Source organism: Amia ocellicauda, chromosome 3 (assembly GCF_036373705.1).
Source record: "Amia ocellicauda isolate fAmiCal2 chromosome 3, fAmiCal2.hap1, whole genome shotgun sequence".
NCBI classification, from domain to species: Eukaryota; Metazoa; Chordata; class Actinopteri; order Amiiformes; family Amiidae; genus Amia; species Amia ocellicauda.
In genome coordinates this window covers 37,876,898-37,891,482 of record NC_089852.1, presented here as the reverse complement: position 1 = coordinate 37,891,482, position 14,585 = coordinate 37,876,898, and the positions used below count along the sequence as shown (strand labels likewise).

The 14,585-nt window shown below is 39.5% G+C and overlaps 2 protein-coding genes across 2 annotated transcripts in view; both read right to left on the bottom strand.

Annotated features, from left to right (window-relative positions):
- Positions 1-9,885, bottom strand: part of LOC136746675 (unconventional myosin-VIIa) — a 48,013-nt gene extending 38,128 nt beyond the window's left edge. The window contains exons 1-2 of the mRNA XM_066699314.1: positions 9,706-9,885; positions 4,496-4,557 (exon numbers count right to left, since the gene is read on the bottom strand). Coding sequence (XP_066555411.1) covers positions 4,496-4,513 — 18 coding nt within the window. The 5' untranslated portion in view covers positions 4,514-4,557; positions 9,706-9,885. The remainder of the gene's footprint in view (positions 1-4,495; positions 4,558-9,705) is intronic.
- A 768-nt stretch (positions 9,886-10,653) lies between these two features.
- capn5a (calpain 5a) overlaps positions 10,654-14,585 on the bottom strand; it is a 33,253-nt gene continuing 29,321 nt past the window's right edge. Inside the window, exons 11-13 of the mRNA XM_066699311.1 lie at positions 14,270-14,391; positions 14,044-14,180; positions 10,654-13,557 (exon numbers count right to left, since the gene is read on the bottom strand). Of these exons, the coding sequence (XP_066555408.1) occupies positions 13,375-13,557; positions 14,044-14,180; positions 14,270-14,391 (442 nt within the window). The 3' untranslated portion in view covers positions 10,654-13,374. The remainder of the gene's footprint in view (positions 13,558-14,043; positions 14,181-14,269; positions 14,392-14,585) is intronic.

Below are 14,585 nucleotides of genomic sequence, written 5' to 3'. Positions count from 1 at the left end.
TCTATCACAATAATTCTAGTCAGTTTATCTGGCTTCCTTCCCTATCAATCAGTACATTTTTACAAGAACACTGTGCATACACCTTAAACATCCCAACAGAAAACCAGTAGCTGTATTTCCTATATACCTAAGGAACATCACTATGGAATATCCAAGATTGTACTTCACTTGTTTTGAGCGATTTGTCTCCTCTTAGTGAGATATTAACTTCACAGGACAGGTAGGGTCAGGTGTCTTCAAAGCGAATGATTCTCAAAACATTCAGAAAGATGCTGGTGAACAACAAGAACAGGACTTGAATTATTCGTCTGACAGAGCGTGCTCTTTTCTCACAGCAGCCCCTGTGCTGAGATGTTCAGGGTGAGAAGTTGTGTGTCTAAATCAGATTTGCAGTAAAGCTCTGGAAGAAAGACATTTAACAAGGTCCCAAAGGTAATGTATATAAAGACAGATCTCATTGCACTTAATGTATTCCTTATACAAAACACTTTCCAAGGATTTGCTAAAACAACTTGAAGAAACCTTCTCAGTGTTCTCCAGCCCTGACCAAAACAGAAAAGGACTTAACTTCCAGGACTAATTCATGAAATCTGTAGCACAGAAAAAATGTAACAACGGCATCAGTTGAAAATTACTTTGAGAATCAAATATGCATTCCCTGTGACATTGGCTTTTTTCTCTCTCTAAGCAAGACAATCAGACAAACTGCTTTCTAAGTAAAATTTAATTTAGGAGCTCAAAACCAAGGGTGGGGGTTGGAGAGTCCATTAGCATTTAGATAGGAAGACTCCAGGCAGTATCTCACGGAGGGTGCTGGTTTGTCAGAAGAAGGCCACATCTGACATTTTAATGACATTTAACAGGGGCCATGAATCTTTTTATTTCCACACAATTTACTGTCCTATTAAACTGCCTCAAAGCTAATCAAACCAACTGCTGTGACACAAATAGCAGCTTGATATCTTATTTTGTTTTAGTGTGGGTGCTTGGAGGTAAAATGGGGGCAGAAATGGGGTATGTTTTTGCTGCCTCACATTAAATATTGACCTATGGGATAAATTATCTGGACATCTTATTCTTTTTCTTTTGCATCAACACATAACATCCAGCGTGGGTGTTTAGGGATTTCTTGAAAAATCTGCACCTTCAAAGCACTGAAAAAGCCCATAAAACCAATAATTTCTTCCGATTCCTTAAAGAAAATAAAATCTTAGTACGACACAATTATACACGTTAATTGCACAAGGCATTAATACAAAACCAAAAGAAGGAGGTATATGTTTGGCACAAATAACGTAAATACCCATGCATTTTACTCTGCATTAGTCCACGGGGAACGGGGTTAACTTCTTTCATTTTAGCTACAGGATTTCAGGGGCTTACGGAGGGGTCTTTCAGAAAATCCTTCAGTCTGGGAAATAATAGACAATGGCACTGCCTAGCACTGAAGTGTTGCCATAGAAAACAGTTTGTGTAGAACGCATACTGCCGGCCTCCCAGCTCCCTCACACAGTGTGCACAATGTACACGGAGACAAACTATTCATACCATGATATCCATGTGGCAACTGTGCAGGTGAGTTAATATATACATTAGTCTTAAACCCAGTGTTTGTAGTCTAGCTCCAGGTGCAAGATGGGATTAGAAAGCAATACACGTCCCATGTTATGAGGTGGGGTGTGCAGTGCAATTGTAATTACTTGGGTGTAAATTCCACACATTGCTCAGCCACTGCTTAGCATTATTGTCAAGCCTTTTGGAAAGCATGTGAAAAGCCTTTAATTTGGAAAAGACACCAATCCCAAATAGAGGATAGAAATGGCAGGATACTCGTTTTGCCAGATAAGCATTCAATAACATTCGTCACAAATCTTAGGTCAGTAGAAAATACAAAATATAGCTAATGCTACAGGATTGATATGTCTGTGTTAACCAACTTTTGTTATCAGAGAAGCAAAGATGATGGTCTAATTTGTTTTGCTTCCTCAGAGATTTACACACCGTAAAAATAGTTATTTATATATATTAATTCCCACAGTGTGATATAGGACACTGATGTATTAAAAAAGACAAGTTTCTTAATACCTTCTTAATACAATCATCTATGGTGCCAAACCAAAAAACAGCTTCCACAGTTCAATTGTATCTTAGCCAGTTCATATTTCTTATACTTCAATAGCCACACAAGTCCATGTAATTCAGGTTATATTTATTTACTTAACAAGCTTATAGTTCTGCCATTTCTAGAATTCTCTTCATTATGTTTGTACCAATTTTAGCCATTTAAGGAAATATTACAACAATGAGATACGTAATTAAGTGTAAGAATAAATACAAGGAAGGTGCTACATGAAAAGGCCTTAAGTCTCCCACCCATTTTAATTGAAACTTTAATAGAGGTTAATAAACAGTAAGACAATTACCTTAATTTGACACAGTTTTCGCATAGCTTTGCCTGTTCTAGCTCAGTCCCACCCAGGCCTCCTATCTCCTTATTTAAAGGCACGGCAACCACATTTCATAACCAGGAATTCTTCAGGTCTTGCGGATTTAAGAGAGTAAACAGCCCTTTAACGGCCTTGAAGGCGTGCTGGCTGTTGTGCGACTGTGGGCCGCTGTGTTTTCAGCAGGGGAAGGCCGAGGACGGTCGCCAGAGAAACATCACATGCCCCAGTTTTGTCAAAGCAAAGAAATCCTGGAAATGTCCAGTTGGGTACTCATCTTTGTGATGAAAGGAGGAGGTGTCAGTGCCAATTATCGCTTCATAAAGGCTGACGAGTTAGGACCAAGTCATCCAACTTCAAGAAGACCAGCCGCGGCCATCGCTGACAACCAATCGGCTGAATGGGACCAAAACTGGCTCCTTTATTCAAAATGGTTTGAGTGCTTTCAAAAATGTCTCTGTTAGCAGATATATTAACCAAAGCCTAGGGTCTCACTGTTATAGGATAGTCCTTATCTCACCAGGAACTAGAGATTCATCTCCAGGACAATGCTGGAAGTAACCCAGGAGAAGATTTATTTTGGAGGAATGATTGAAATAATTACTTCAGTAAGTGATTTAGACATATTTACTCTCTTATAAGATGTACATGTAAAACATAGACACTCTAGCACAATATCTGCCACTTAATATGAAAAGCACAGGCCTGGCTCCTGTAAGGCCCTTAGTTTGACCTCAGAGATGAGCTATCCAAGATATATATATATATATATATATATATATATATATATATATATAAAGATATCCAAGTATTTGCTGAGGTCAACTTTTAGCAGGAGAGCTGTCATCCAGTCTCAGTTGGTGGTATAATAGTACAACTTGGTCATGTAATATGACACACCGACATGACAAACCCACTAAGCAAAAAGACTGGTCCCGTGACATGAGGGGTTTAAACAGTCTATCAAATTTAGAGGCAAGTGGCATCACAATGACAGGCTCACTGTATATACTATGAGCACTGTCACATCTAGACAGAAGTATCGACTTTACTACACATATGCAATACCTGAAATTATTTCCAAACCACAACAGAGATACGGACTGAATAACTGAAATAAATCAGTGCAAAAAATCAGACAATAAAATAAAAATATGAGAATTGTAAAGAAAGAAAAACTAAACAAAAGGACATGGCTCTCTGTAATTGTAAAGACAGGTGATGGGTTATAGTGTGCGTCAGACAGGCTGCCCAAGTTTAGTGTTAAAGCGACCTGGACTTTGATCAGCTTAGGGTTAATCAGTCTAGTTTCCCAGTCTCTTCCTCCGTGAGAAGAGTAGCTATTCTGAGCAACACTGTTTTCCAGCTAGGTATTTGGGGACACGGTAATGAACTTGTAATTAATGTCCCAAGCTTATTTGTGTCCATGCTGTGTGACGTGTCTTCTGAAAAGCTGACCGGAACATAAAAACAGCTTTTTAAATGAAACTAGACGTGCTGTGGTAGCTGTATTTTCACTGCTTCGTCACCTAAGCTGCCAGCACTGTGAAATATTGCTGAACACTGTGAATGATATACAAAAAAGGTTCATCCCCTCACAAGTGACTCTGTGAGACAGCAAGGGGGAGTCCCTGAGTACACTATCTGTGGGCAAAGGGCTCCCTCTTCATTGCATACACCTCACACAGCTGTACACCCGTTTGCAGGAAAACACAAATGCACTCACACACTGACTGTATGACGTGAATCCCCTCATGCTATATGTAAGATATGACATTATTATAATACACAATTATCTCAATATGTATTCTTAAAGAAATATCCAAAGAGAATGATCTAATAATCTAAGAAGAAAGCAGGGATGTACTAAGATTAAAACCAACTACAATGCACAAACATTTTCTTTCTTCATTAAGGAAGGGAGGAAGGGAATTAACTAACACACTACTGAGCTTTCACTGATATGTTTGTTGTGTGCAAACCTGGGTTTAAATATAAATAAGTATAACCCCATACCAGTCTGTATTCCTGAAAAAAGCCTCAGTCCTTACCTGCTGCAGAATAACCATGGCTGCAGTTTATTCCTTGACATCAGAAGACACCATTTGAGGACCTTTGGGAGAGAGAGAGAACAAGGAGCAATACTCATGGGAATGCACACACATTTTTGTTTAAAGTGAAACACAGAGGAAAAAAAGAAAAAAAAAAAGACTCGTGTGCAACACAAAGCCAGAGTCCGACCTCTGGATCAGGCCGGCAGTCATATGACTTAATGGATTTAGAAGAGAACTCACAGCCCATCCGTGTGCACTTTTTCCCAAGTTAACAATGTGTAAACCCCCCATGAGACAGCACACACACAAGTGCCAGGGACACACCTTAGACTTCAGTAAACTATCCATTACCAGGTAAATATCCCAGCAACACGCAAAGGTATCAAAATGTGAAAAATAAACAATTAAACAGAGGGAATTAGATCTTTTTATTCTGATTTGATTACTAAATAAGTAGTTACATGTCTTACAGAGGTCTGCTATAAATATTCTATTGCAAAGGAATGATTATTACAATTTGGTTTGATGCTTGTAAGATTTTTTCTCTCTCTCTCGCTCTAAAATTTTCTGGCAGCAGGATTTCCATAAAAGACACTTTGATTGTCAGGATCAATTAGAAGGAAAGGGATTACAGTGACAAAACCAACCCCAAACAATATGTTTTGTGGAATTCAATCCAATTACTGTCTTCTTACTTAACTTTGGTTCCATTTAGCAGATTCAGTCTAGATGGCTACTTAAGTGTAATTAAACTGCAATTCAACAAAGTGGTTTCAGGACCAGGGAGTCATTGCATACTTCTGATAAGCAGAATAAAAGACAGTTTTATGCCCATTTGGACAGAGGGACATCAAACTTTAAGATTATTATTAGTTTCAAAAGCTCTGTATTTACTTTAACATGCATCTATACACAGAAAAAAATGTAAACTGATTGCAATGTGATTTTTTTTAAGTAGTTGTATATCAGGAAGAGTGATGGCTGCCAGGACACCATGCATTCAGTCTGTTGCTGCTATGCTCTTATTTTACGACATATCTGGAGCTGAAAGGCACTAGAGACAAGACACTGGACAAAACAAAGCACAACTGTCAGACACACAAAAAGATGACAATGATATAGGATGACAAACACAGACTGAGGCCAAGGCCATGAATGGAGCTGCAAAAGAGCAGACACACCAGCTTCCTGTTACACTGATGGGAGATCAGACGAATCCTCAACATGATTTTTAAATAAGCGGTATACCAATATGAAGACAAATCCCGCATGTTTAACTTTAGCAAGTGAGTGAAGGCACGCCAATGAGAGAACGCAGGTGTGATTGAGCACAGACCCAGGCTTGTTGTCAGGATACCAGGAGGCTCATCAAGCAGGCCTTGCTTCGATCTCGGTCATGTGAGAGCTGCAGGTTCCTGGCTCGGCTCGTAATCCTTGCAAACCACACGAGCTAATTAGCAACCAATGGCTGAGAAGCCATGTTCAGTGCCTCTTTATACTACAGTGGTCATCCAGGCAGTTGTTGATTTATACTCCCTGCACTTCTTCTACTATTGCACTTGCTATTTCTTATCAGGGTGGCATTGTTCCTGTAAAGAGTGTTAACACTACAATTTAGTCTGGGGTTCATGACCGATCAACATACCATAGTAAGAGTGTTTAATTTAACAGTTACATAAGACAAAAGCAAAAATCAACTTTCATATCCAAAGGCCTCTAAGGAATTAGTATGAGTAATATCGGACAGTGTATTGGTGTTTTTTGTTGTTGCATATCAAATATTTTATTTGTTGTGTGGTTTCTCTGTAGAAAAAAAACATTTTGTTGTTGTTATTGTTTGTTACGTATTGTTTTGCAAACCCTGATATTAAATGTGAGAATGAGAGCACTTGCTCCTTTGTACTACTTTGTTGGCCTTCCATGACATATTATCAGGGATTAGTTTTACATTCCTAACTCAAAACAGGAGGGTTAAGGAAAGCAGGTTCATTTTCTGGAGATACAAAATTAACTACTGTAATACATATTTAAATGACTGCAGGGAAGGCACCTATTACTTTTTTAACTCATATCATTATGGAATATGTTATGGATGAAGATTTCAGAAGATCTCCGCAATGGCGATGGAGAGAATCCTTTGGAATTCCAAGTTTGTAATAACTCCCTTGTACATTACCACAGAGTGTAAATGTCACATTTCAAGATGTGACTGAATAAATACAGCATAGTCTAGAAGAGCGATGAAGCATCATAAAGCAACCGTGCTAAAGACGGGAAAGGCACAGACAGAAAACAAGATGTGAACAAAACAATGACTCGGACGACCTGTTAATCAGGCACGGACATGGTGTGCAGGGCACGATGAATATTGTCAGGGGCCACGACACATTTGACCATGAATATTTCAAAAGCTAATTACAACAGCAGAGGCATGGTACAATAAAGCTGGGGGCCTGTATGTGGAAAGGCGATATTGCCAAGAAATTTCTTCCCCGTCCTGTGTGTCCACCCAGGCAGATAAGCACGGTGCGTTTCCCTGTCACTAGACACAGGATCCAGCCACACACTGCACTGCCTACCTCAGAGTCAGGGTGTCAAGAGAAGGATAATCATTTCACTTTGTTCTGGAGCTTCCGATCGGTATTGTTGAAGAAAACTCAAGACCTCTGACAAAGAGCCCTATTGTAACTCCATCATTTCCCATAATGCTCCAGCCAGGGCTTACTTTAATTGTGGTTGCCTGTGGTTTATAAACTAGATATAGACATATATAAACACACACAGACAAATATACTTTTTCATAATTACAAAAAAACTACTCCTGAACAGTTTGCGGTTTTGAAATCATATCAAGTCTTTAGTGTTAGCTTTATGTGGTTACAGTGGCAAAACTGAATAAAATATCACATCTGCGGCCAAAAAAATCTAAACAAAACATGATGGCCAAACAAAGGCTCGGCATTTCAGTGTTAATTGAAGTCATGCTTGTGATTCTAGTCAGCTGGCTACAAAAAGAGAAAAAGAAAAACACTAATTCCTTTAAAGGCTAAATCAGATTCCCACACTAATCTGATCAGTTATGCAATCCATATTTTTTCTTGGGAAGTTAAAACAGCCGCTTTAATCAGTGAAGACATTAGCCCATAACTCGAATGAACTTGCTGCCACTGATCCACTTGTGTGTCAGTTTCACAAACTAGAAGCTGAAATCTGGTAAATTCATTGCTGTTTTAAATGTAAAATATATTTTTCTCATCTAATTTTGGCAAATACATTTTTGCACACACATTCACACATAAACATTTAGACAATGTCAATGTGCTTTACGTATCACCTAGCCTAATTGCCTCAATTTCAGCTAAAGAATGTACCACTTTCAGCAAAACCAATTTCAGTCTTGTATTTAATATATGTATATGTATATAAATCATTATTATTGTCTTTTTGGTTATGTTAGTACTCTGAGCAACTCTATCTCGATGGCCTTCGTGCGACAGCGCTATTGCTATCCTTTATGTCACTGCGGCCAAGATTGAGCTGCTTATCAGACACCCCGGGTAGTCAGTCTGCCGGGCTGCACTGCACTCCCGTGACGCTGCCCCTGTAACCTGAAATAAAAACAAGCCTCACACACATTTGGCCATTCCAGTAATTAATTCATTTCTAAAAGCAAGAAAAACTATTACACCCAAATGCCCAAATGTTTCCATCAGGGTTAGGATGACACATTTCTAATTGAAATAGACAAGAATTAAAACGAATCCGCTGACCTCAACGAGTTTGAAATACTGTAACTGTGGCTTGCGTGGCCTTTACTTAATTGATACATAGAGACACTTTACTGACCATCTGGTGCTTTGAAGGCAGGGACAAAGCATTTTTTACTCCTGTTGACGTTTTTCAGACTGACAAAAAGCAATAAAGGTTATGCTGAATGTCTAAAATGTATTCAGTATATTTTCAGAAAGTATGATCAGATTCTAGTACTACCTGTGCTTCTCTGGACAGGAAGAACTTTGTTGTGGTGTTGCAAACGATGATTGGAAGTATAAAAATGGTCACACTGCGTTACACTGGAAAATAATCCTGGTCTTTGTTAGCCTAGGCATTCAGTTTGATCAATTTGATTTAATGCAAAGAAGATTGGAGCTTAAGTTAATCATTACTCTCTCTTAGCAATTTGGTTGAATTGGAAGATATGTAAATGTGCTTCAGCTTCCACGAAATGGAAATGTGTCCATTGTTTTAGTGTGCCACTGAGAAAATGAATACAGCCCAGTCTCTTGCCAGTGAAACATTGCTTTTGTGGTGTAGTTCTTTCAATTTCCATGGTTGATCTGCAAATGATCTATCACAGACATCACATACTCTTTCCCCGTAGCAAAACGGTTGATAATGTTTTTCAAGAGCAATCCTACAAAATAATTGTGAAGGAGAAAGGCTGAGAATCTGTGCTCAATGGCATAACATCAAAATGTGTAGCTGACACAGCCATCCTTGCACTGCAGGAAGGAGAAAGGGAACAATAGTTATTTCTAGTTGTTAAGTGTTTATGCAATCAAGTCAAAGCTAGCCCAGTTGACAAAAACATGGAATTACAGGGGAGTCCGTGTCATAAGCTACAGCTTCCGTAAACATGGACATAAACTGTCCTCTTCTCCTCCCCAGCACACTGCGCAAGTGGATTTACTGTATCATGTCAAAAGGTGTTGAAGACTATGGAATGAATGAATGAGCAGTAAGTCAAGTGCTTAATCTACTGGGGCCAGCAGCCTGGGAGCAGATACAGGGCCACTAATGTGTCCTTGCACCGACTCCCGGTGATAGAGATCTGTCCATTAGGGCTGGCGGTGGTTTTAACTTTTTTAACAATTTTATTATTTGCAAATGCCTACAGTTTAAAGTTCAATACTTCAGTATGTCTGCTTTCTGTTGCTCAGGACACCTCTTATAACTCTCCTCCACACCAAGTCCATGCACAGGCAGCTGATGTCCTGCAGTTTAAAACTACCATCTTTTGCAAAACTCAGCTGCCTGAGAAAAAGCAAACCCTGTCTCTTTAACTTAAACAAATGCCCTTTTACATTCTGGCTTCCAACAATGCCAGAGGGAAAAAAAAAAAAAAAAAAAATCAGTAGCACTAAGAAGATTTAAGTAAACCCTTAAGAAACCAACAGGGCTGCTAAGCTCTGGATCTCTTTGCTTACCTCCTAACAACGCTGGAATCTGGCTCGTTCTTCACCTCTTTTAGTCGCAAATAGTCCACGGCTGAGGAAAAGTGGCACCCACTCGGAGGTCGAAATGCCTGGGAGGTGAAAAGTGGCTGTAAAGTTGAGAGAAGCACCTGCTGCTAACAGGCAAGCCATCCACAGAGCCGAGCCGCTGAAGCTATGAGGCAGCAGTGCTGCTTTCATTCCCTGCAGCTGATCCCTCTTAAAGGTGGGAGGGGTCAGGCCAGCAGGAGGGTCATCACAGAGGGAGGCGACAAACTCGGAAGGAGCACAGTACACTACTAAAGGAATAGCCAGGGCTCTGCCCACCTCCCCCCGCTTCTCAACCACTTTTAATTTGTCGATGCTGTGTGTACGTAAAGGTCAGGTTTGATTATGTTTTTTCAACCCCTTCCCCAAGACATCCACAATTCAGCGTTTCTCATTAACACAAGAAGGATTCCCAGGCAGTGAGGAGAGGATTTAATGGGTTAAACTAGACAAGTGCAGGTGTCTTTCTCCTAGAAGATACATAACCCGCTCATGGTTAACTGAAAACATCTACTTGATCCATTTGTCTACTCACTCTTACAGTTTTACTCTAACCACACACACACACAGAAATTTCATGCAGTCTCCTATAAGGCATTATACAATTCTTTCACACTGCACAACTGCTCCAAAATCATTCGTAACTTGCAGCTCACAACACATTGTCTAGAGCAGCCTCCCATATCTCACAGCAAAATCACTGGAGATCCCCTGACAACCTCCCATCTAGATTTGCCTTCATTGCATGCATTCACTAAAACCATGTCATATACCTGAACAATTCCTTGAAGTTCGACAAAAAGGTGTATGACACATTGTGTGTAAACAAGAATCTACAATAATGGGCTGGTATGATGCATTCCAAATAAATAATAAAGTCTCAAAGGAAATCCCTTAAAAGATCTTAAGTTTTATTTCAAATTCATGCCACAAGTTGACATAAAATACAAAAAAAAAAAAAAAAAAAAATTGTTACAAAATAACCACAGTTGGCACCCTGGCAGGGATTCATCAAGAGAAAAAAAAGGAATAAAACTAAAAAGAAAAGAAAAAAACATTAAACACAAAATAATAATTTCAGCTTTGTAACAACAGTAAACAGATTTGCTTTGAACCCAGGATTCAACACGGAAATATAAAAGATTTAACAGAAAAGTACAAAATATTGATTAGAAAATAGTCATACAAACGCTATAGTTGTCAGGTATAGAGTGTTATCATGCATTACATTTGCAAGTTTCAAGTCAAAGATTATGCCAAACTACAAGAGAGTACTTACTGGTTCTCCCTCAGTAAGTGGTTTGTTTAATTCCTGTTAAAATTAGTTTACAAAGGATTATGATCATAAGATGTGTATCATTACTGTGACAGAGCAGCTCCGATGTCTGTAGTCCATGTAAATTATTATTAATTTTAAATTTTAAGTATTCATGTACAAGTAAACATGGCAAATGAATGATTAGAAAGCCAATAACAAGTAGAGTTTTAGAGTTTTGTACTATAGTTGAATTTTCTGAGAAGTGCAAAGATGCTCCAAGAAGTACACACAATATAACAAAGCAATATTTGGCAATATTCTTAACAATGAAAAAAAACTGATATACAAAAATATACAACCAAGGCAACAAAAATCTAACTCAGTCATTTGAATGACGCTCTCTCTCTCTCTCTCTCTCACTGCCTTCTTGAATGATACTGAAGTTCTACTAAACGTTAGACATTTTAGCAATACTCACTCCGAAAAGCTTTTTTCCACCTTTTATGACAACTATTTTCATATTGATTTACTTATCGGGTACAAATAAATTTGAGCAAAGTCCTCGATGTGCCAGGGTATAAAATGGCAGCACCATGTTCGAAGCCGACAGGGATTTTGCTCAATGGGCCTTGACTACACTTTTACTGAAAACAATAAAATGAACACGAGCAAATAATATAACATCAATGAGAACTAGAATAACTCACTTTTCTCAAAAAACTACATATCTGCCTTTAAAAAGTGGTTTGATAAGTCAAAATGGATTGTCAAATATTCTCTCAGCCAAGTTAGAAAAGCTTCTACTTTAAACATAGCACTTATTGCACTTTAATGAAGGAAAACTGAAAAAACATTATGAAAACCCAACCATTATAAATGATGATAAAATATATAAACATTTATGAAATTAATATTTGACTGAATGTAAGACTATTAAATGGGACATTACGCTATCCATATTGAATACAAAGTTGTGTATTTTAAAGATTTAATTTTAGTTGCACACACTGTCCACTATGGCACCTAAGATTTGGTTTTGGCCAAAGCATTGGTTTATCAGAAAGGACATATATTGAGATTACATGTGCCTGTACCCAGACTAACCCAAATATTTCCCACTGCTGATTCTAAAACAGTCAAGTGAGGTATATTGTGCATCCAGCTCCCACTACGACCACAACACAGTGGGCCAGAAGGCCTTAAACCTCAGACAAAGCTCAATCACAACAAACACTGAATGAGGAACATTGGGGCAAACATCAATTCTGAGATGAGTAACTTTTTTGTGCATGTTCTCCCACGCTGCATAAGGGTACCATGCAATACTGACCTTACTTGAGTTACAACATTTGAGAAAAATATGACCTTAATTTTGGAAGCACTGTTTATCTCAAAGGAATTTATATAAAACTAATGTTAATATTTGAAATAACATTCCAAAAGGTACTCAAGTCAAGTATATATGCATCCTCTTCATTTTCCCCTTAATAACACACAGCTTGTAATTAAGCGTCTGAAAAGTAGAAAAGTACAAGCAAAACTGCAGTTATCTACGGTCTTCAGCTACGCAGTTTGGCGTATATTAAAACAAGGGAGATAATTTAAGCAGCATCACTTTGCTGTCTAGCATTGTGCAGTTCCAAAGCATTTCCTCATTCAGTTTGCTGTGATTGAGGCTTCACTTTCACCATCTCAGGCAAATGACATTAAAAAAGAAACAATAACTGATGGCAAATATGGCGCATGGTAGATAACATTGTATGGCTTTCTTTGGTCCCATAAAGCACTTCTTGATGATAAATATACACAGAAAAATCAAACAAACTTAGTAGTATAACAAAATATAAGAAGTGTAAAAGACACTCTGAAAAAATATTAATTCACTGTTGTCAGCGTTTAGTTCTCTCAAAGAACTTTTAAAAGACGTTTCTTAAAAGACTACACCCAACGTTTGAGAGACAAGAATTAAGCAATAACAACAACAAAAGAAAAAACTGAATGAGCTTTTCAGAAGGAAAAAAGGAACAACGAGTAGAGAGAAGAGGAGAAATGTAAAGACCCCTAATGTGGGCCAGCCAGCTCTCAGTGTCGGGGTCGGGAGGGTTGACATTAAATACATTCCAGATATACTCTGTTCTTCCTGAACGATAATGATAGCCTGCTAGCCACAGGCAGTTGGTCAAAACAGACGTGAATGCTCCCTCACCATGATGCATAGCCCTTGTAAACACTTACGTATACATGTGTATCTATATATATTTGCTTTCACTTTGAGAAACATAGGCTTAGTCTCACTGCATGGGAGGCAGAACAGCCTTGAACTGTGCGTCTGGGCACTGGGGTAAGGCGCTGCTGGCTCAGATGTTGGTCAGCACGTTGCTAGTGATGATCCTCACGGTCACTGTGCCGGGCAGGTCGTTGCTCTGCCGGTTGCCTCGGTCGCGCAGGTGCACCGTGTGCTGCTGCTGGAGGTCGTTGGGGTCGCTGGTGAGGATCACCTGGCCGAGGAACGAGTCACAGATCACATTCTTGTTGTAGATCTGTTCAGGAGAGGGAGAGGGAACATGATCATTAAATGGATTTACTGGCTGTGCTTTGAGGAGCAAAACCCTACCATCCCAAGATCAGCAACAATGAAACACTGCCTTTCAAAATCACAGCTTTACGGCCTGCTGTGACTCGTGCCCCTTTCAAAACAAGGTGGCGAGAAGGTCTTTAGAAACGCATAGACTCTTAAATCGGTTAACTACCCAAACCCCCTACAACAGGGGTATCAGTAATGGAGGGCTTTGGTGTCTCCTAGTTTGTGTTCCAGCCCACCTCTATATCAGCTATACACATACAAATCTGATTGTCAAGAAGCCTGACTAGACAAATACTTAAATTGAGTAATTGGGAGCTCCTGTTGGCACAAAAATCAGGCCTGCAGTCCCCTGGCCTACAGGTTAGTGACTGCCAATTCAAGTGATGTCATGAGTGGCACATGGCTCATGGAAGGTATTTTAGCATCCGTGTCACTGCCATACCTCTATATGAATGCCTTCCCTCGTCTTTTTCCTGTAGAAAAGCCCTTTGATGTCGAACTCCGGGTTGCGCTTATCCTTGTGCACTGCAGACCGGACCTTCTCCCCATCACAGCTTATCACAACATAGGGATCAGAAGCTGGAACAAATACATTTAAATTTGAAATGATGTGCAACAGTGGCTCAAAATCAAAACGCAAATCAAAATGGTCAGAATCTGGCATGTACCTCCGTCGGCACCCTGGCCCTGCAGGCCCTCTGCGCTGACCACGTGCACCTGAGTGACCAGCTGGGGGTATCCACACATGCCAGTCCAGCAGGTCTGTGGGGGCTCGTTCAGAGTCAGCTCCCTGGGACACGAGAGACCAGGTGTCACTCGAGGGCACAGAGAAAGGGAGGCTCTGACAGCCCGGCCCACTGCCAGACTGAGGCTCGTTTATGATTCACAATATGGAAGAACCATCAAGATAGCAAGAAAACCCTCTAACCTCACCTCACCTGCGGACCACGATCAATTTAGTGAGGTTATAGGGTTTTCTTGCCC